We start from the raw sequence: 24201 nt of genomic DNA, 5'->3' as shown, positions 1-24201 counted from the left end.
AGAATATCAGCAGTCTCGTTTAAAGTCATCATTTCGTAAGTTCTACGCAGTATAGTTAAGGTGCCAAATGGAAATATCGGCGAATTTTTTAGATAGAAAATACATTCTTAACAAGGATGCGCGATTCTTTTTAAGATTTTGCCATTATCGGACAAATGTAATGTGGTTAAAAATTACATGTTGAGGACGATTAGATTTCTTATTTAGACTTGCCACGCAATGCGGCAATCACGTGATTTTAGCAAATATACCTGCAGTATTGAGGTCATCTATAAATTTCAATATTGTAAGGGCATAACTAAGTTAAAAATATAAGTTTAATTTATGATTATTTTCAAGACTCTTTGTAGTTTGTGAAAAGTGTTGCGAACCTATATAGATTCTACTACCTAATAGCTAAATTACATTTGTTACATCGTATGTTGAATATTTTGCTGGTTAAACATTAAATATAGATATAATTAATTCATTTGCAAGATTTCATCTGGTTCGCAGCACTTTTCAAATATCTTCATACCTCTTGAATTTATGTGTAAAAGCTTGTCATAATTCATTGAGGGTATGCCGTTGCAATATATCGATTTATTAAGACCCTTCTATTACTCTGCAATGAATCTGCAGTATCGCTTATCTAGGGAATGTACGGGAAGTATATGAATAAAATCATAAAACAGACATGTTAAGGGCCTCTTATATATCTGCAAATAATATTTTATTTGATTACGAAATACATTTTTCACTGTATAAAATATAACTTGATCTGCCTAGCTCTCACTGCATACAAACTGCGTCAAATTTTACGATATGACGTCACATTGACAAGTGCATTGCGATCAGTTAATTATTTATCTTTTGCTGTGTGGGATTTAACCAACGACAAAAATGCATGCAATAGTAAGTATTGGTGTAGTTTAAAGCTATCCAATAGTTTAAAAGAGCAAATCATTTCATTTTGTAGTAATTTCAGAAACATATATTTTTGTGTGATGTCATAGTAAGCATTTCCCGTATAAATTAGGCCCCACCTCCTTATTGTAGTCTTAACTGTGCTGCGTATGGTCGATACAATGACCTTGTCAGCAAATACAATCTTTCATTAATTCAAATGCTGACTGACTTTTTATACTGATGGTTAGGTCATTATTTACACACTGATTTGTCTACGGAATTTCCGTTATTTCCCGATCATGACAAGGAGCACACGGCGGATGTGACCGGTCGGCAGGGGATGCTCACTCCTCCATGGCACCTGATCCCACCTCTGAAGATTTAGAGGTCCGTGTTTGCTGTGCTCCTATTTTGTAATGTTTAATGGACTTTTGAGCTCGAATGCTGTTCGTTATCTCCATATATTTCATGAATTTCTCTCCTCGTTAAACTTCAGATACAAATTTTAAGATAAATAGGGTTTGAAAAAAAGAATTCCAGTTAAATTGAAATATTCCTCTTTTAAGGCATAAAACAGTTATTGTTTCTAGACGTCGTTGAATAAAGTTATTCAATTCCAAGAAATATTATAAGGAGATTTTTAGTCCTCCATAAATGCCCCATAAGATTGGAAAACATATTTTATTTTAGGAATGACTCTAATTCTTGGCCAAATTATTCGAGTATAACCTGGTTTGGGTCAGTTTACGCTTTATAATCCGCGAAGCGGATTATAAAACAGCGTAAACTGACCCAAGCCAGGTTATACTCGAATAATTTGGCCAAGAATTAGAGTCATTCCTTATAATTTAATTTTAAAATCATTAAATAACTATGGGTGTAAAATTTCGTTGGTTTTTATTAGTTCAAATTTGCTGCTCAATAATACAACCGTAGTAACGGAAGTAACGGAAGTGATGGGAAGTGAGGGGAGGTAAAAACTGATACATAGGCCTAGCAGCTTGTTTACATGTGGTAAGATCGAATTATTGTTTGAAGTTAAAGGTATACTTATTAAATCTGGAATTTTCCATGAATGACGAGGACTGGAAATGAGAGGATTGTATGCATACAGATGATTCAGCTGGTTGTCAGGGGGGGGGGGGGGTCCCATACCAAACCAGGTTATAAAGAAAAAATTTGTGTTCCTTTTTGGATATTAACCAATCAGAGGCTAGAATACAAACAAAATTAAATTATAAATGATTATTTTTTCCTTTATTTGTAATACCAGTGATATAAAAAGGATCACTAGTTTCGCAGCTAAGGAAATTAATCAGAAATTTACCTCTGGCAGCAATGGTGGAAAATAATTGACGATAAATTACGTAAATAGTTTAGAAGAGCTCATCAATCCCTCTTTTTCACAGACCAATCTAGAAAATAATGACGAGTTATTTTCATCACAAAAAATACATGGAAACATGAGTGACTGTATCGCTGTCTATGTGGAAATTTTAAATTGTTCATAAGAATTAAGATGAAAAGAGACATCTTAATCTATGAAAGTTATATAAGATATATTGAAGTCTTAGCTTACCAAAAGGAAGAATGGGTGGCTTTTGTACATATATGTTAATAATGCAATATAAAAAAAGCAGCACTGCAAAGTAATTTTCTCTTTAAACACGTTACAAGGTTCCAATATTTATTATGTTACATTATAAAATCAGGAAAAAATGACGTCAGAGTGGTAAACTTTTAAAGGACAGGATAAAAATGATAATATAAATGTTAGGTGTAAAACAGGTAGGCAAGTGTTATCCATTAAATATCACAGATCACCATATGCATTCGTTTATCTGGAATTGAAAAGGCGAGCCGAACAGTGATTGATCTCAAAAATTACATACAAACAATACTAATCTGTGAAGGGCACACACATTAAATATGTAATATGAAATAAGGTGCACGGTTTTTGCCTCTCTCTGTCAATAGAGCTAGTGCTTGCATTGAATGTACCTAATATTCTATTATATCGTGAAATATGTGGAGATAACGAACGGTATTCGAGCTCAAAAGTCCATTAAACATTACAAAATAGGAACAGAGCAAACACGGACCTCTAAGACATCAGAGGTGGGATCAGGTATTATTTTGTTTAATAACATATGACGGCATAATGAAATATAACGTCAATTCAATGAAGACATAAGCTATCATGACAGGGCGAGATCATACAGAAACTATACACCGTATCTAATATTGCATGTGAAATGTCGGAACTTTATTACAATATTCGTATTTCTGAATAGTTATCTTATTCTGAGATAAGAATGAAAATTTATTTAAAGTTTCTGAACAGGAATGATTGATAAGGACTATCATTGGATAAACAGTGGGAAAATCTATCAAAGGAGGGTTTTCTCTGACTGAAATTACTTAGAATGGCAGTTTTATATAAATATGAACTGTGACGCAGAGTGGAAAATACCATCATATATAGATGCAATTGAGATGAATTTCTGAAATAACTTGCATTGAATGAAAAAGTGGAGTCAACAGTGATATATCTCATAAATCCTGTAAAAAATAAGAGTAGTGAACAGGGATGAAGAAAACACTATGAATGGGTTCAGGTACCCAAAAGGTGTAAGCATCGACTGATCCCTCTTTATTAATCAGTTAAACGGAGTGAGTGATATTCTTGCTTGTGCAGAACACTTTACAGGTATATTAAGATAGGATGATTCATGTTTTTTTAAGTAAAAAGTGTTCAACATACTTGTAGAAATCATTTCGCAATTCGGATGTAGTTACGTAAATGGCTTGTAAAATCAAGATCTAGATCGTAATCATGTACTGACATGTTTGAAAAGGATTTATAAGATTCCATATTAGCCTTGGAATTCACATGTAACTGTGCCCTTAAATATAAACGTAAGCATAAAAAAAATATTTTTGAAGATCATGTGCGATGTATGGAAGGCCTTCAAAAAGCAAATGGAATAGAGTAAATCAAATAAAATAGACATTAAAAGCACTTTATTCCAAATAAATTCTTATAATAATTGTTCCTTTGAATGGTCTTGACTAGACACAGGGGCTTCTGGGAACTTGTCATCGAAAAGAAGTGCTCGGTGATGACCTTTGACCTATTTTCTTATCTGGATGATCCATGACTCCATTAAGTAGTTCTGTTTTCTCTGTAGCATCTGTTTGACCTTTAAACATAAATAAATATCTCGAAATATATGCGGGACTACAACTCGAAACTAAAATTGCATTTATCAACAAAATGCCTGACTTATTTGTCTACATATATGCCTGACTTATTTGTCTACATATATTTTTGAATTCCATCCTATGAATCTTAAAGCACTCATTTCGATTTTTTTTCCATCTTAAAATTCCAATTCATTGTAAACGTTCAATTTGTTGAGGACTTCTGATCTAATATCAAATTTCTTTGCTGACGATTTTACGTACTACCGTTTTGAAATTGAAACTAGTAACATTAACTGACTAATAAATTGGTACTTGTTGTAATAAAAATAATTAAACATCCCACTACAATCCTACTTGAAAATGCAACATGAGATAAAATCATATGAACGATGTCCTTTTTCTTTCTGGAGAGAACATCAAAATGTTGTCCGAACACTATTAACTTTTATCCTTATTGGAGCCTTCTCCCTGTGTTGGTTCTCAAATTTGAAGAAGAAAAAACACCACAGAACGCCACATTACGTATGTTTCACAATTTTTAGTCCGACTCATTTGGTATAGGTTAAAAAAATAAGATTAATATGACATAAAGTGGGTAAAACGAACAACTGCGATTAAGATCGTTTATATATATAATGTCATTATGTTAAAACAAACGGCTTCTAAAAATAACGTACTAGAAACGAAAGATGCTTTTTTGTTATTTTCACGGAGATGAGTATCGAGATTACTATAATACTCAAATATGGTTTTCTAGGTGTTTTTTTTTTTTTTTTTTTTTTTTTTTTTTTTAAATATTTTCACTAGTCATCGCGTTATGATTGTGATTGCAAATTATTCAAGTTCTAGAGACATAAAAGCAAACAGGAAAGACTAAAAGATACATAATGTTCTCAGAGAGGAAAAAATCAGAAATTAGAAGGGATTTTAACAAGAAATTCTGAAAAGCATTGTTTTCATAGGTGTAACTATTTGTATTTTACTTTATTTTTAAAATTGAAAAAGATTTAACTTTGAATCTGAAAACAAATAACAGTCATTATTGATTCTTCTGAAATAATTATGTCTATTTTTTCCTAGTTAATCATCCCTATCGGTAAAATATTTAATAAATGTGAAAAAAGCAAGTCTACGCTTTTTTTAGAATATCTGGATTACAACTTTTTAATTCGTAAACGGTGGCATATATATTTTTAGGGCAATATTCTGAAAATTCCAGGAAAAAAGAAACCAATTAAAAAAAACATTTTGTTTAGTATTTCTATTCTTTGTCATTTTTCTCCATGAAAGATTTTTGCTTTTAATGCTTTTGGTTAAAAGAAATTAAAATTTATGGACTCACATGCATTAGATTAAAATATGGTTGAGATTTTCAGCAGAGATACCTGTGTCTGTTTTAATGAACAGTAATAGCAATATGCATTATGAGTTTCTGGTAGCCGTAAATAACAAGGGTGTCTATATATTCCTTCTTGCTTTGAGATATCTTTGCTTTTTATAGAATTGTCGATAATCATTATAAAAGTTATTTCATCCCTCTAGCTGCTATTAAAAAAAAAGCTTTCATATGCTGATAGAAAAGACAAAGCACGATTCTAAGATATGCACAGGTTCCTTGGTCGTATTTTATTACGTTCATACCAGATGATCAAAGGTTGGTTTACAGGCTATAATCAAACAACGAAGTCTAGACTAGGTTTTTAGGTTTTTTATACCAAAATTAAGTTTTTACATGCAACATAACTCATATATTACGCTCTAAACTATACAAGGTAGAGCAAAATTTCCAAGAAGGCCTTGACTTAAATGTCTTATACAGTATCCATAATAATTTTACATATTTCACTTGATATTGTTATATTTTGCTTGAAAAACAAACAAAAAATAAGCAAAATTAAAGGTTAAAGGAAATTGTTGATATCAAACATCAAGCTATATACAATTGCACAAAATTCTTTTCCCTCTAATCTTTAATATTCTGAATAATAAAACCCAATCCCATCCCCTCTATTTTTTCTCTCTCTACCATCCCTCCTCTCCTCTCTCTATCACCCCCCTCTCTCTCTCTAGATCAGTGTTATTTATATTATGTGTATATGTGTAGGCTTCGTACCCTCTGAGGACTCGTCCCCCTCGGAGTGTCCCGGTGTTGGTCCCAGCTTTGTCCCCAGTAGAGATGTTTTACGTTCTATTCCCTCTTCACTGAAGTTATCTTGACCGTGCCGTCCTCTCACCACAGCTGAGATACTTGGCAGCCGTATGTCCATTCGGGATCCTTGGTTCTTTACAAGCTATATGATGAAAAAAAAAGACAATGAAACCCTACTTTCTCTAATTACTTCAACACATTAAAAAATTTACCATATCCACAATCTTAGGTAAAAGAGAACTTGACATTGGGTCTTTGTTTTATTGTAAGCTTCAGTATTTACATCAAAATTAATGATGTGAAACACATCGTATTTATTACCTTGTCATTGAGAGAGTAGAGTTTATTGGTGATGTCTCCACCAAGAACATTAAAACTAACCATGTGAAACACATCGTATCTATTACCTTGTCATTGAGAGAATAGAGTTTGTTGGTGATGTCTCTACCAAGAACATTAAAACTAACCATGTGAAACACATCGTATCTATTACCTTGTCATTGAGAGAATAGAGTTTGTTGGTGATGTCTCTACCAAGAACCGCCCTGAGAAGACTAGCAAGGTAAGGCTCCTTAATCAACAGGTACTCCAGACCACTTCGCTGCCAGAATATGTACCGACATGTCGAAATAGCCACGATTGACACCTGGTATAGCCAAAAAATTCAAAGAAATCTATTAAAGAAATAATAAGGTGGACGATTCGTATACAATAATTCATGTATGATATTTTATTTGTCAACTTTTCAATTGCTTTCGCGTGAGAAAGAGAAAATATACAAATAATCAAATTTCCCAAATTGGATTTTAAAAAAAAAAAGAAAAAGCGAAAAGTGCTTGTCTTGTTTCTTGTTTAAATTTATGCCTCTTTTATTTAACTATATTAAGTTTTCCTACTTATGACAATGAACCATGGCAGCATTAATAAAAAAAGAAGCACTCTTAGCGATGAGACGCATTCGAAATATGTTTCATAACTTTTATGCAGTACAATTCTATATTAATGTATCATTAAAGACCAATCAGGGGCCATTGTCAATGTCGGAGAGATTAGCGAGCCTGGAAGTGGCGCTAATGAAAAATCAATATAAGCGGCTAAGTTGATGATCTCCCCGGTGCTAATGGCATTTTCACAGGATATTGTTAGCGTGATGCTTGTCTCTCCTATAATGTATTGGTTTCGACTGTGTATTTGACACAACACGATTTTTAAATACGATTAACTGAATCTAGCATCCACAGAATTGTTAATGGTCGATAATTTAGAACAAGTAGCTCATTTCATTGTATATGAATAAATGTTTGAATTTGTACTCATTTACATTGGTTATCTATCACAGTTAGTAAATAAAAAATAATGTGTCGTAATAAAACACGAAGATCAAAACCTTTGATGATCAAAATTTACATTATTATTACCCCCCCCCCCCCCGTCAATATGTCGACAAATAAAGCAGATTAAGATAAGATACAATTATAGTGAGATACGAATTTAAGTCCCAATCTTATGGATTTTACTTTCTTTTTATGCCCCGCCAAAAAATGGCTGGGGGCATATAGTGTCACCCCTTTCTGTCATTTTGTCATCATTCACTTTCCATTCTTTATCTCGGCCAAAGTTGCTCACAGTCAACTCAAATTTGACATATGGATACGTCATAGGGATACACAGATCAGGTTTGAATTTGGTTTTGGTCCGAGGATTTTTGACAGACTTATCCATTTTGAACTTTGAAAGAGTAAGAAATTTTCAGTTTCCGCTCTCTTACTTTAGGAGGGATGTGTGTATAAGGTTGGAATTGCATGTGCAGGTATTTTACAAGAAAATACAGGTCAAGTTTGATTTTGTCCTGGTCCGATGATTTTGACACTTTTTTCCCTTGAACTTTAAAATTTTAAAAATAACAATTTCCAATCATTATCTCGACTTCAAAATACGAAATTTATTTGTAACAGTGTTTTTAAAGGTATAAGCATCGATGTATAGAACCACCTTAATAAGGTTAACGCTGTATTGTTTTTGTCTAAGTTATGCCCCTTCAACTTAGAAAGAATCTTAAGTGCAAACAAAGAAGATGGGCGTGTTTGGCGTGTGATCTGCAGGAATAAGACGCACGAAACATTCATAGTTTAAATGTCTACGATTTGGTCGGTTGACCACAGCTGGACATACTTTACAAAGTTACGCACATGGAAAAATTTTACATTTAGTTTGAAATACTTTGCCAAATTTAATATATCAGTCCGCTTATCTTAATAATTACTACATCTAAAACTTAGTAACGCTTCACATGAATAATAAACACATATAGAGTATAGTTAAATGCAATTACAAGTACATACTTGTATACATTAAAGTATCAGTAGGTTGGAAGAATTGCTTTCGCTTTCGGTGAAGCAGAACCAGAATTTATCTATTTGAAAATAAATCAGTTCAAAAATTAAACTGACAAAAGTATTGATTGTTTGTAGTAAAAAAAAAAATATTAACGCTCCATGCGAGGATCGAACCTAAAAATATTTTTTTTTCATTGCACTGGACGGGTAACGCTTACTACTGAGCTATTACTGCTATACACACTTCAATGTTTTTAAAGCGACAATGAAGCACCGCATTTACACATTGGGAATTTTTTGGGAAAAGTTCATTTTTTATCGTCTCTTGGTCTTCTCTCCATTTTTTATAAATGTTTGTTAGTTCCTTTGAATTAAAATGCACACAAATAAAGTTTCAAAATCATGGAGAGATGACCCAGAGATAGCAAATTTTTAGAAAAATGTGTTTAAAAATGTAACATTTTTTACCAAATGACTCATCTAGCCAACTTTGAAGTTCTTTTTTAGCAAATCAAAATACAATATCGGTAAAATATTTCCCTTTCCTATTTCACAGGAACCCGATACATCAAAAGAATGCTAAAACTTCATGTGACAGATCAGTGAAATTTTCACTTTTCAAGTGCGCCCAGATTCCTGCCGAATGCCAATCAAAAGCGCCCTCGTTCTTTGAAACTAAATATGGCATTTCAAATTTTGGCTGCCTGTGGGGGCATTCGTGGCGTTGCAACACATCTAGTCATAATATTATTCGGTACAAAAATAATGTTGGTAGTGGTGGAAAAGTATACACATTCTCCCTTACATTCGACAATACATGCTTATAAAACAACTTGAGATTCGAAAATGTATTATATACTGAAACGCAAAAGAAACGCAACAAGCAGTAATCTACAAATATTTAAATTTATCATCTAATGATTTCCAAAAATGAATAAACTTAAGTAAAACTTGATTTGAAAACATCAGAGATTTGATAAAAATGTTTTGGTGTTTTTTGTTTTTTTTTTTTAACTTAAGAAAGTAACACATGACACCCCCACCCCGGCCATTTAATTACAGCGTGCAAGACTGCAATGCACAACAGTTGCAGCTTGATATCTACGATGCAATATGTTCATCAATCTCGAAATCTAAGCGAAAGAAATATTCTTTGCCATTTTTAAATGCCTGTTTTTCAGACGATGAGGTAGAATTTGCTCTAGCCAAGTGCAGTGTAGTAACCCTTGGACTTCTGGTCCAAGGACTGTCATTCATGCTAATGATACGTAAGAGCCTGTTGAAGAGTGATGTGGGTCATATTTCCATCTGCAACTCTTCATCACCTTTATTTTGAGATTTTCCAGCTAGAGCAATGGAAATGTGAACTTAAGTCATTTTCAGGAAGCCTTAGCATCGCTTGCGGAAAAGAAAGGGGAATTTATTTTTCGGAACATTGCTGCATTTCTTATGATGAACAGATACAAATCCTTAAAACCCATATTATTGCCAAATGTTTTGTTAAGCATGCAATCTTTTATTTCTGTAATGCAGACTCAAACTTAACTTCCGGTAATGGTATCAAAATCATTCAATCGTTAAATCACCGATATTTACAAAGTTGAAGATGTCCTTACTTTTTAGATACAAAATTACATCTTATATGTAATATTTCCTCCTAAAATATGATGTTGCGTTTCTTTTGTGTTTCAGTATATAAGATTATATTGTGCCAAATACCCGGAGATACAGAGGATAATCAATTTTGTAGTTAAATATGAGTGGGAAAAGTTCTTTTCGATATTTTCACGAAGTCAAGACACTGATTACAATATAAAAAAAGGAATCCTGTTTCTCGAGTGAAATAAATTCCATGTCAAACTAAAAATTCTTGCATTTTCTGTTTATTACATTTTCTTTCATATTCCGTTTGCCTCTTTCCGTAGTGTATTGTCGTAGGAAGTGACGTCATGGTTGAGCGGTTGAAAGACGTTGGCAAGATCGAAAATTGTCAACATGGATTTCAACAATTCTGAAAAACTTTGGCAGTCTTTGTCCTCGTCAGGTTTTTTAATACTCTCGCTTTCACAACTGGAAATATTCTTATGCCCTGTTCAAACGGAGAGTTTAATTCGCAGTGTAAATTAATGCCAATTAAACAAATGCGAAACAAAATGCGTTCACAGCTAATGCGAAGTAAACTAATGCAAAATATTTTTTATATATTTCTACAAATAGGCTATTCAGCATCGCTATTATGACGCCATTTGCAAATCACGTCACACTGCAGAGCAGATCCATTTCATAAAATGTTATAGTGTCTATACATATTTTAGGATTAACATAATTTTCCTTTGTTTTTTTCACTCAAATATAGCATAAGTACCTATATCTGACTACCGACATATGGCATGTGACTTAATTCTTTCATTACGGATGCGTCAAAATTTAATCCGAATTAGCTTCGCTTAGCTTCACACGGAGCTAATACGAAGTAATTTAATGCACATTAAATTAATTCGAATTAAACTAATTCGCATTAAATTCCCCGTGTGAACGCGATTAAATTTAATTCGCAGTATCTTACGTTTAATTTGAATTAAACTCTCCGTCTAAACAGGGCATGAGAACACTTTCGTGACTGGAATCTCACTGAGCATCATTCGTCTCGTATTATATCTCACATCTTATATAATATCACATTGATATATAATATCATCACTTTCATTAATTTTGCCTTTAAAATAGACATTCAAGCCTCTACTGTTAAAAAATTTATTATTAGCGAAATCTTTTATTCGCGATTCGTAGGATTGAAATCATTGCCCAACTACTTTTTTCACAACTGAATAAAAATAATAATAGAAGAAAAGAAAGAAGAAAAATAAGAATAAAGATTTAAAAAAAATAAACAATAAGATTTGGAAACGAGAATAAGCCACGAGAATAAGTAACTCGCGGGTATTTCTCGCACGTGAATAATAGTTGATATAGAGTATTTTTATTAGATCTACTGTTAAGCCTCTCGTTCATTATATACATTCTATTTTATTGAAATATATTCCCAGGATTTTAGATACCTTCAGAACAGAAAGTATAGACACTAAAAGCCGTCAACTTCTCCACCATTATATGTTTGTTTTTTACAGTTGGTATCATCAGCAAAAAAAGTCAACGCACCTGATACTTATCGTCTCCGGAAATGGCGGATTCGAATTCTGGAGAATCTATGAATTCTTTAGCCTGAACATGATGAAGTTCCTGATGACAACTATACACCGACATCCTGTCAAAAAAGAAGTCAATTAGAATATCCTGATATACACCGACATTCTGTCAAATAAGAAATCGATTTATCTTAAAGGGGCCTAGACACAGATTTGAAGTTTATGTTTTCTCAAATTTTCCGTTTAATATCATGACTTGTATATTGCTATAACATTTCACACGGAAATATAATAAAAAAAAAACTTATTTTATCTGGAAATTATTAAAACTATGAATTTCGAGACGCTTTTGATTGACACATCCTTTCATTTCACAAAGTAAACTTTATCTTTAATACTATGGAACAGTAGAACTTTTGTTGTGCATTTATGAAAACTATTTGAACTATTATCCAGACAATTCAGAGTAGAAATGAAACAAAGCAAAACCAACTCATCAGTATTGTCAGTCCGTGCTCAGTGATGTGTGCAGAGTTTAACAAATTGAACACACCCGGTGAACGTAAGCATTAATAATAACAGAACTCGTTCTATTTACAAAAACAGTTTACGTGACATAACAGACCTGGTCTGTATATGTGACTTATCAACTTCCGGTTATAAGGATATTAAGCCTCTCTACTCCTTACCTTCAGGATCTGATGAGACCTCGTCTGTCTTTATTACCACTTAAATTCCAGGTAAGCGGATATCTATATCCTCTCTACTACTTACCTTCAGGCTATGGGAGATCTAGTCTATTTATTTTACGAATTACTTTCCTGCTACATGTATGATGATATCTAGCCACTCTATTTTCCGGCTATGAAGAAACCTAGTCTGTCTATGTAACTAATTACCTTCCACCTATGAACAGAGTTAGCCTGTCTATTTCTTACCCTCCGGCAATGAAGAAACCTAGTCTGTCTATTTAACTAATTACCTTCCAGCTAAGAGGAGAGTTAGCCTGTCTATTCTAGTATTTAACTTCCGGCTCTGGGGATATCTAGCCTCTCTATTAATTACCTTCCACCTATGATGAAACCATCCTCTCTATAATTAACTAATTTCGGCTATGAGGAGACCAAGCCTGTCTATTCTTCTACTTAACTTCCGGCTCTGAGGATATCTGGCATCTCTATTAATCACCTTCCAGCTGTGAGAACAACTCTCTCTATTCAGCTAATTACCTCCCGGCTATGAGGAGACCAAGCCTGTCTATTTTACTAATCCCTTGACTGGCATAAACTTCCCCTTCATGAAGTGTCCCCAGGGTGCAGTAGTCCGGAGAAACAAGCTTCTTATAGAGATGTCTGAAAGGCGAGAAAACAAGTTTCTTATTTAGATGCCTGAATACCGAAGAAAGAAACGTCTTATAAAGGAACCTGAATGGCGGAGAAACAAATCTCTTATAGAGATGTCTGAAAAGCAGAGAAACAAACTTCTTATAGAGATGCACGAATGATGGAGAAGCTAGCCTCTTATAAAGATGTCTGAGGGCGAGTAAAAGCGTTAATTGAGTAAAAGCTATGATAAAGATGCTTGAAGGAGAGTAAAGACCTTTACTCTGTAATATCTTGTTATGCATCTTGTGTGTGATTTAACCAATCCATATTTCAGAGGTTTTTTAAAGACAATTTGAATACTGAGAAATTCTAAGAATATTTTGATTACATACATTGCGAGTTATTAATGAAAATTCACCTCTTAATGTCACAACAGATTGTGCAGTTATATTACATAATATAAACTCCTCAGGTATAAAAACTTTATGTCGTTAATCACATTGCATGGAATCTCACCTTGGGACTCTCAGAGGCTGAAACACTGTGACGTAAACATCTTCTAAATCGTCACAGAATTTCACAGGTCTGATATTGTACAGAATAACTAGTGCCTGAACAGCATTGATCACCATAAAGCTAAAATTCCAGGAAAAATAATCCGGAGCGCACAGTATTACCCATGACCAGATGGACAACAGCAAAAAACCTGAGAAATATATAATCTTATATAAAATGCTTTTTGTTTCAATTCTTATCAAAATTATGAGCATTTTTTGTTTGTTTTTTTAGCTAATATCCGATCTATTGATTATGATTAAGGTGATTTTTAATCAATCAGAGCTATGATCACTTTTTTCTCAACAATGCACATCTGAAATAAGGTTTATGTTGAGGATAACGATTATTGCTGCTGTTCTTATTCCTACCTAGAACAAAGCATGAATGCATAAAAAGCGTTCCATGTTTAGAGGCAGGGCTAGCCAGGGCTCCTAGTAACACACCGTTTGCCATTTGGAACAAGTAATGTTGAGGTACCATCCAGTGACAACTGTCCTCTGATTTAGAGGAGTTTAATACAGTTGACACCAGAGTAACATTACCTATGGCTTTGGAAAAGGTTTCTTCTAGCGACATTGTATGATGAAGTAATGTTGATATCTTTAACCTGTTTAGTAGAAAAGCACCTCAGGTAAACTATGGCTATTTTAGAGGTCATAAGATACGACATAGAAGAAAAATGTTAAATTTTAAATTTTATGACATTCCCTCACGTCGTGTTGTTTTATAAATTAATTTTAAATAGATGAACATCATTAAATTTATATAAACTGCATTTAATTGCCATGCATGTTTGTATACTTGTTTTATAGACACCTAACAATTCAGACATCTTAAATTTGTGAGTTGCACTAACATGTTCTTCACCAGAATCAAAAGATGTATATTAATAAAATATTATACTCACCTGTTGTTTTATTTCACATCTGTTGTCTCAAACATAAAATGGCGAATCTCCGTCCTCCCAATCAATAACAGTATTTGTAAGCAGATCAACATTTCCAAGGGAAACAAATTTTGTTTGATTCTGTGAGCATTTTGTTGCCTTTTCTCGAAAAGAAAGATCACTCTTCAAAGATAATGCTGTATTCCCTGGTCGGCAGTATTATTGTCTACTTCGATGTAATATATAAATTTCGTATCTTAATGGCAGGACCAGGCAATAGTTTCATATTGATTGTTGATTGTTTCTTGTTTTAAGTACTTTGCAAGAATTTTTCACTCATATGAGACGTAACCAAATACCGGTGAAGGGCTTTAAATTTCTACTTGTACTCGGACTCAAAGCCGAAGCTTCTTGAATATGCCAACGCCTGCGGTGACAGGGGCCGCGGTCTTTTTTTGTATGTCTAACCTAATAGACATAAAACTTTCACTTCAATTGTTGTCGAGCGCTTGACGAAGGACGAGATATTACCTATTTGTGGAGGACTTGGATTTGTCGCGCCGTACCGCGAACCAACGACCTTCATACTACGATACAAGCACTATTCTGACTGATATATCATATAATAAACGAATAAAACATGTGGATAATGTTTACAGATTACTATTTACCAATAGAATTGATTTAGTGAAAGTATTCATTGAAATAAAAATTATTCCCTATTAGAGGTTTTACAATTGGTATGGAATATGTCAGGCAAAATACGACCCAATGACACGTTTTATTTGATGACAAAAAAGGATTTTATAACGACCACAGAATCGACGAAAGGCTGACTTCAGACGAAATTATTGATATCCCTGTAACATTGAATGTAAAGTTAACCTGAAGTTTGTCATATGACTTACCATAACCAATGGGTTTAAAACTTTCATCTTCGGCTACTATGCACTAATGCACTAATATAGACTTACCAATTCTTCATGCACAGTATAAAGTAAATGTGATAAATAATTCAATGGATTGGTTTTGATAATTTCAAAATAAAAAATCAGAATCAATAAAAAGCAATCAAATTCTATATGAATTTCTGCTTCACTGTCTAATAAAAAAAAACTTCACTTTTGTCAATTCTATTTTTATGTATTTCAAAGAATAACATAGCTTCTTCGTTTCTAACAAAGGACAGATATGCATATAATACTGTATTTTCTTCTGTCAAGCTACTTCTGCATACTGGATGCTGGTATGTTTATACTTATTATTATTTTTTTTTATTGAAATTTTTTATAATATTTATATAATTATCATAAACTATCCTGACATTCAGTTGAAGGCAGTTTTAAAACAAAACCTTGAAGCACATGCTTAAACATAGTAACTTAATCTCAGTTTGTAAGTTTCATTTGATGTAATTCGTAAAATTGAACTGGTGGCAAGAATCAACATCTTGACATTCACTGACATTCTATGTAATCTTTTCCCTCGCCTATCATGCAAGTAGATTTATTCAAGCCCCTGAAATCACTGATTTTGTTTTCATGTAAGTAAAACAATAGACACATATCTGTCTTTCCGGGATACAGTGACAAATTGATCTGTCATTCAATATTTTGAAATTAAAAAAAATAAAATAAAAATACTTAAAAAATGAAGAAAAAAAAATCTTTCGGCAATACAAAAAGAAGGTGAATCTGATTTTACTACTGAACAAAATATAATTGATGAGGACATTACCGTGAGAAAACCGCGCTATATAAGCATTTTCTTGATTTTGAAAAGTATATATGACGTCACAAAAACTTATTAAAAAATCAACATCAATTGACATCGCGCATCAATGAATTTTATGAACTGATATATTAAAGGTTTTTGTGAGTCCCCTACGAAATTTTTAACAATGCCGTACAATACCATGTGGCATTTATTAATTATAAAAATATAAGTATAATTTTATATAATTCATGTATATGGCAAGTTAATTTTTGTCCTGAACAAGTAAGAAATAACGAAATTAACGTCTTTTATAGGGATTTTATTAGGCTGCAGAAATATTGAACTGATATTATTTTTCGAATGTATGTAGTTAAAAAATCAATTAAAAATAAAACTAGTTGTAAAAGTAAATTTGTAGAAAGTAAATTTTATATCTAATACTTCTATGAACATATTCGGTGGTCCTCAAAATGAAAATATATTTCTTGCGAAATCGCTTTCGAAACTTTCAAGAATTTGTTACAGATTTAGCGATTAAAGCGAAGCGATTTCACAGGTCCCTCAGATTTTGCTATAACCAAGATTATTGTAACGTAATTTAGTTGATGATTGAATTTCATAAAAACAGAATTTGCTCTATATCTGTTGAGGAAATTGATTTGAAATCTATTTGTCAGCAATACATCCCTCTTGAGTCAAATTGAACATTTGCAGTCTCTGACCTATGATTTTTTATTAATCACGTTGTGTTTTATTAATAAATAGGGTAACTTTTTCCTCATTTATCCAGCGAATCTCACTCATACTATTTCCCTTAATAGGGGACAAACAAGACAATATTTGTTAATACGTATATTCACTGACCATTACCTCTTTTATTTCTTAAGAAAAATATTGTCTTTTATCAGTCAGTACACACAGCTTAGCATATCATCTCTAAATATTTTTTGAGCAGTGGCTCTTCCATCAATGAAACGTACAATGACGTACATGAAATATGTAGATAACAAACAGTATTCAATCTCGAAAGTATGATACCAATGAAACGATACAAATTTGGAGCAGAGCAATGACGGACCTCGAAATTTAGAGGTGGGATCAGGTGCCATGGAGGAGTGAGCATGTCTGCCGACCGGACACACCCGCCGTGTGCTACTTGCATGATCGGGAAAAAAACCCGGAATAATCCATAGACGATTCAGTGTATAAGAAATGGCCTAACAATTAGTATGAAAAACATCAGTCAGCATTTGAAGTTATGATAGGTTGTATGTGCTGACATGGTCATTGCATCGACTGTAAAACTTGCGAAATGATGACTTCAAAGGAGGCTGTTGATATCCTTGTTTCATCAACTTGTTTGTCAATAATTTGCCTCGTTTTAGAAATTGTTCAAACGTAGAGCGTGCTCTTGCGTATCGAATCAACTGAGAGACATAAACCCCATATGCAGGTGATAAGGGTATATTGCTACATAAGTAAGGGAAGTTGACCATTGAAAAGTTGAAGTCATCACGTTTTTCATAAAGCTTTGTTGTTGGGTTATCTAAATACGAAACAGATGTGTCAGAATCAGCGGTATCTTTTATTTCAAGATCACTGGGACATATCGAGTCGACATATGAATGAAAGTAATTACTGTTAATTGATTATACGTCGTCGATATAACGAAATGTCGAGTTGAAGGCCACAGCAAGTGTTTTCTTCTTCCCATGTAGAAGTTTTTTTTTAAATAAATTCTGCTGCATGTGAATACAAAAATAGGTCTGCTAATAAGGGGGCGTAATTGGTACCAATGAGAATTCCAACAGATTGTTGGAAGACCTGATCTCCAAAGAAAACATAGATATTGTCAATCAGAAACTCAAGCATCTTTTTAATGTCAACTTCAGAGTACTTGTGTGTACAATCAGAATGCTTTTTAACAGAATAATATTGCAAATGGCCAGTGACAAGGTAAGTATATTCACGAGTTCCATTTTTATTAAAAAAGCTGCTGTCTATGATGTCAAAAAGCTGGACTTTAATTTATCGTCGGGAATGGTTGTATAAAGTTTTGAAACGTTGTACAGTGTACGTTTTGATGTTTTTGATTTTAGTAAAATTTTGTGATTTCAAATTTCAAAGTTCTTTGGAGTTTTTAAGTATCCACAATCAATAATAAAATATTTAATATTTACTTTAACCTATTTTAAATGATTATTTTTATAGATATAAATATAAATAGTAACATACTTTTCTTGATTGTAAGTACGGGAATAAACGTTGCAGAAAAAAAATTATATAAACCGCTGACTCGTTTTTTCGCATTTCAAGAGATCTGAAAGGGAAAAAAAAGTGTCTGCAAGGAAAAATTGGTAATTTTGTGAAAAAAACATTTTTCATTTCAAGGATAAAATACCTAAAAAATAATTAATTCACTTGACTAAACCTCTGACAACTGAAATGCAAAAAAGTTGAAAATACGTTCCATTCCAAAATTTTGAAGTGAATATAAGAAAACGAAAATATTGATTTTAAAATAAGAAATCATTCACAATTTACGATGGGCATTTAAAAAGTTCTGATTTGATAGAATATTAAATGTTAGAGGGAAGTTCATTTTTTTATATATCAGTGAGAACCTGAAATATACACATATTGTTAGGTTATTCTGTACATGTACTTTTTATGATGTTATACTCCTTTAATGACATCAGATTCGTGTGTGTTAAGTATACTTACCTTAAAAGTTTCCTTTAAAAATTTTACAAAGAAACTCTATTCCTATGTTCCCATTAGGTCAAAACATGCGACTACCCAGTCAACTTAACATATGGGACTCTGACGTCATTTACTTAGTCTATAACAAGATATCACCTTCTTGTGTAAAAGTGAAGGATGAATTGATAGAGCTACTGTCTTATTTTTTCAAAACTGTGCCATCTACGTAACCCCATTTCCGGATCTGAACCTGAATTAATTACCTAAAATGAACAATGAACAAATTGGACTGTCAGTCTATCAAGATATCATATAAACGCGCTAGCGCTTAATGAAAAATATGCATATGCGCAAGTTTGTGTGATATACAACCAATACTTCAAACAAAATTAAAAAAAAAATCCCTATATTTATTCATTATTTTTTTACACGTTTAAAAGCAACAAAAATACACTCAATATCGCTGCCCTATATAGTTATTATATATGAACGTCTCTGTAGCCTCATTGTGACGTCATTTTAGCGCGAGTTTTTCCTGGTATATTTCTACGCGTTAGCATAGACGAAAATTGCATTCAAATCGATTTCTTAGTTGGTATAGTAAAAAACACAGCAAATGTAAATATTATGCATTGTGTTCATTATATTGAACAATATACAAGAAAATAAATGGAAAAAATAGAGTGTGAAGCCTTGATAGCTGTATAACTGTCAATTAACTCTTGCAACAAGCTCATTAATGTTTTCTGTCAGAAATATTAAACTGGCAAAATTTTCAACAATAAACAATTAACGCCCTATACAGTCGAACCTTGTTTATCCGGACACTTGAGTTACAAAGGAAATAGTCTGGATAAATGAAGCGTCTGGATAAATAAACGTGACTTTTATAATTGGTTCAAATAAATGTGGATTTTGTCCCCCATAACTGTCGTTCGGAAGGTACAATATCCGCATTTTTAGCGTATGAATGACCGAGGCTCCACTTTCAGATATTTCTATCATTAGAAAAAAAATTCTGTGATTTTTTTTCTCTTTACACTACAAAGCCTCCCCTACATCGTTGAGTAGTTGATATTTAAAAAGCACAAAAAGTGGTTTTAATAAATGTTTTAATAAAAATGAATCTATTAACAATTAAAAGTTACAAATTGACTTTGTAATATACAGTTAAAGTTTTCTAATGCAACACCTGTACCATCCGTTTCACTGTGAATTCCGACATTCATTTTCATTCTCATTTCTACTTAAATCCATTTTTTTACATTGTGCATTCCGACACAAACTTTGTGTCCAAGTCATGTGTCGGATAAGCCATGTTTCACTGTATTTTCATTTTTGTAATGCCAGAAACAACAATGAACCCCTTGAAGATGAACACAACATCCGATGGACTCGTCTTAACCAATTCAGAGCTTGCATCGATTTTCACAAATAATAATCCAGACAATACAACTAAACAAGGTACAGAAACGTTCATTCTTACAAGGCAAGCACAGACCAGTGATTATAGACCATTAGACAAGATGACCTCAAAGAGTACTGAATTATTCTCACAAAATATCGTATTATCCTCATAGAATATGAAATCATCTTCACAGAGAATCTAATTATCCTCAGAGAGTGGGTTATTCTCTCAAAGTACAGAATTATCCTCACATAATATCGACTTATCCTCACAAAGCACAGAAACTTCATCACAGAAAATAATTAGATATTTCATCAGCTTAGCACCTAATTTTAAGTATAGTTCACTTATATACATCTCATTTATTTCCATTGATGAATGCATAAAAAAGCTATAAATGAGAAGATAACAATGGTTTAAATGCATATTCAGGTTTACAATGCAAAACTACATTATCATACAATATTTGTATTTTCAAACTTTTTCAATATGTCTAAAACAAATATAAGTTATCAACTGATTTTTATAACATTATCATTTAAACAGGACAAAAAAGGGTAGATTTACAGAATAATTTTTCATATGAATCCGTAATATTGCATAGTACGTGCATGCATAACAGAAGATATTTGTTGCACGTTAAATACATGTATAATAGAAGATATTTGTTGTATGGTCATATACATGTGTAATAGACGATGAAAAGTGTAACGAATAATGACCGTTTTCCAAAGTTCATTTAAACAATGCATGGTATATGCAGAGCCAACATGGACCTCTTAAAACATGGGTGGGATCAGGTGTCATGGAGAAGTAAGCATTACTTGCTGGTCAGTCATACCTGCCGTCTACTCCTTGCCATGTCTGGGTAAACAGAAAAAAAACGTGTCAATATTTGACCCAAAGTCAGATTGTATTTGCAAACAAGGTCATTATATCGACCATAGGATTTTCAAAATGCTGACTTTAAATTGTTAAATTGTTGACATCCTTGCCTCATCATCTTACTTGTGAATGACCTGCCTCGTTTTAGAAATTATTTGTTCGTAGGTCATGCTCTTGCTTATCGAATCGTCTAGGAGACTCCATATTAAAGTGATATATTGCTAGATGAATAGAGGAAGTTGATAATAGAATAATATGTTAATCTTTTGAAGGCATTTCCGTACCCAGTTACCCTACACTGAAAGCACATACAATGGAAAACTTAACAGAGCTTCATGTTGGCATGGTGTCCACTGTTAGGTTAATCTTGACCTTACCGCCAGGGTATTATGAAGACGTAAGCCTATATATGGATAACTCCAAAAACTCCAAAAACTTCGACATACATAAAAAACAATGCAATGTTGGAAAGGCAATCCATTATAGGAGTAAAAACACAGCTAATTCCAATCCTCAAAGAGAAGTAAGTAAATCTCTTTATCGTACGGTTTGGAGTGCTATATATTTACATCTACTTTGTTAGACATGAAACAATTATCTTAACTTGGTAACTGTTCGCCTTGTCACGTTATTAACTCATTGGTTACACAAACCCTGATTAAAATAAAAGCTTTCTTTATTGTTTATATTTTTATATATAGTCTTGATCTGCTACGGACATTGGTCACTTTTATTTGTTTTTTTTTTTTTACATATATCCAGTTATCAGGTTAGCCGTCCCACGTAACGTAAATCTCAATCATCCTCAAATTTTTCCTTTGAGTCTTGAGATTTTCGTAATGAGGCCATATCTAGTGGAAAATCCGTACCTTTACACCTCTCATTAATATACATGTATCTAGTTATAAAGACATATTACACAAAAATATGCAGATGTAGCAAAAAATTAAATTATCTCGTTTATACCTTTTTTTAAAGCATAATCCCTGGGCAACGAATGTGCCCATATAAAGGGGGGATGCTTAAAATTTGATTTAATCATAATCAAGGAAAAAAACATCTTCAAATCCTCTACACAATTGAATGAAAAAATGAGGAGATTAATGTTAGATTGCATGTATTTTAAATTCAATATACTATAGCTTTTGGTTCCTCGGTCTAGGTGAGGTCTCAAAAGGCATTAAAAGTTATATGTGAACTTGTTCAAATAACCAAGATACTTTTTGAATATTTGTATAAGGATCAGAGTCTATTTTAAAATAATTTTACTACACATAGAAACAATCCATGAAGAAACTTTTGCAAGCACATGAAAATAATGTTTCAAAGTAGCAGTAACATTTACAGTGTGCTTGAGTATGTATGTGTGTAAGAGAGAGAGAGAGAGAGAGAGAGAGAGAGAGAGAGAGAGAGAGTTCAGAAATCAACAAAAAGTACAAGAAATTGAATAAAATACACCTATCTATAAATGACTTTTACGGAGATAATTTCTGCCATGAAAATATATATAATTTTTTTATCATTTATCTTTTTTGACGTTCAAATAAGCTAGGAACATATACACGAAAATGTTGATTGTTTAGAAAAAATATGAAATCGTTCCATGAAACAATTTTCTTCAGAATCACTTATCTCATTATTTTTTTTTTCAAATTTCAGACAGGTTTTGGAAGAAAAAAATTCGTTTTGGTGCGGTTCATTGAACTCAATGCTTTTTCATCTGATAACAATACATATCCTCAACTCAGCTGTGACATCTTCGTTTTCTTTCACAATGCAGAGGGTTTGGTTGATGGAGAGAAAATCAAAACTAAATATGGTGCCGAGGCACCATCGAAGCCGGTCAGAAACCTTCTTAAAGGTGCATTATTTTTTACTGCAAGAACTTCACTTTTGGTGAGTGTAAACCAATTCAAAACTTTAATGAGAGTTTCTAGTATGATTTAAAAGGAATAATGTACCATTGTCTCACACCGGCAAATTATCTACTCTAGAGTTTCTTGTCCTTTCTTTCTCTACTCATCTTTTTCTTCTAAAAAAATCAACTACAAATGCTCAGAAAATCTTTCTGCGCATTTGTATTTTTTTATTTCAGTTGAATTCAATATTATATTTTTCATAAAAAGGCACGCTATTTTGTAGTGTTGAAAATGCATATAGATATGACAAATGCAAAATACACGTTTCAAAAGTATTCGGTCAACATGGCGCCTTTTTTGTTTGAAAACGAAACTACATACTTTGAATATCTTCTTTTTGTGTAATGTACGTCATTAATGACAAAATATTCTAGATTTCCTACTCAGAGCATGCTCTTGCGTATCGAATCATATGAATTGTTAGAATGCTGTTGAGCAATTCTTATATCTTAATTGAAGATTAGACATGATTAGAGGTAGAATTTCCTATATGCATAAAAAAATCTAGCGCAGGTGTTTAATAAGGATTAATTTCAGATATTTCTTTTGAAATCCATAAATGTTTTTGTTCTTTAACTGATTCTTGCTTGGGAAAAATGTGTAATGATCACATTTTTCTAAAGATTACGATATTGAATGGAAAATATTGTCAAATGTGTTGGTAATTTGAAATCTTTGTGCAATATTTCGTATACAAGTAATACTCTGACTTTTCCCACATATATGAAATATATGGAGATAACGAACAGTATTCAAGCTCAAAAGTCAATTTAACATAACAAGATAGGTGCAGAGCAAACACGGACCTCCAAAACATCAGAGGTGGGATCAGGTGCCATGGAGGAGTGAGCATCCCCTTCCGACCGGTCACACCCGCTGTGTGCTCCTTGTCATGATCAGGAATAACGGAAAAATCTGTCGACAATTCAGTGTGTAAATAATGGCCTCACAATTAGTATGAAAAATGTCAGTCAGCATTTGACTCAGTGATAAATTGTATTTGCTGACAAGGTCATTGTATCGACTGTAGAACTTACGAAATGATTACTTTAAGCGAGACTGCTGATTTTTTTTG

The 24201-nt window shown here is 32.7% G+C and overlaps 1 protein-coding gene across 1 annotated transcript; it reads right to left on the bottom strand.

Annotated features, from left to right (window-relative positions):
- Positions 1-3897: 3897 nt before the first annotated feature.
- On the bottom strand, positions 3898-14185 carry LOC133180863 (popeye domain-containing protein 3-like). Its single transcript, XM_061315313.1, has 7 exons — positions 13978-14185; positions 13568-13757; positions 12956-13078; positions 11740-11845; positions 6738-6890; positions 6209-6386; positions 3898-4091 (listed from the first exon to the last, which is right to left on the bottom strand). Exons 1-7 carry the CDS (start codon positions 14183-14185, stop codon positions 3988-3990), a joined length of 1062 nt encoding a protein of 353 aa, XP_061171297.1. The 3' UTR covers positions 3898-3987.
- Positions 14186-24201: the final 10016 nt, after the last annotated feature.

Source organism: Saccostrea echinata, unplaced genomic scaffold, assembly GCF_033153115.1.
Source record: "Saccostrea echinata isolate AGI-Se365-2 ecotype Australia unplaced genomic scaffold, CSIRO_AGI_Sech_v1 ptg000007l, whole genome shotgun sequence".
NCBI classification, from domain to species: domain Eukaryota; kingdom Metazoa; phylum Mollusca; class Bivalvia; order Ostreida; family Ostreidae; genus Saccostrea; species Saccostrea echinata.
This window is presented reverse-complemented; position numbering and strand designations above follow the sequence as displayed.

What these genes read in the sequence shown, in the direction of transcription:
- LOC133180863 (XM_061315313.1), bottom strand. Translation starts at nt 14,185, where the DNA reads ATGTCGCTAGAAGAAACCTTTTCCAAAGCCATAGGTAATGTTACTCTG. An exon ending in CAGCCTCTGAGAGTCCCAAG is followed by an intron (nt 13,079 to 13,567) that starts GTGAGATTCCAT and finishes CTCGCCTTTCAG; the next exon opens with ACATCTCTATAAGAAGCTTG. An exon ending in CCGGAGACGATAAGTATCAG is followed by an intron (nt 6,891 to 11,739) that starts GTGCGTTGACTT and finishes TGGCTATACCAG; the next exon opens with GTGTCAATCGTGGCTATTTC.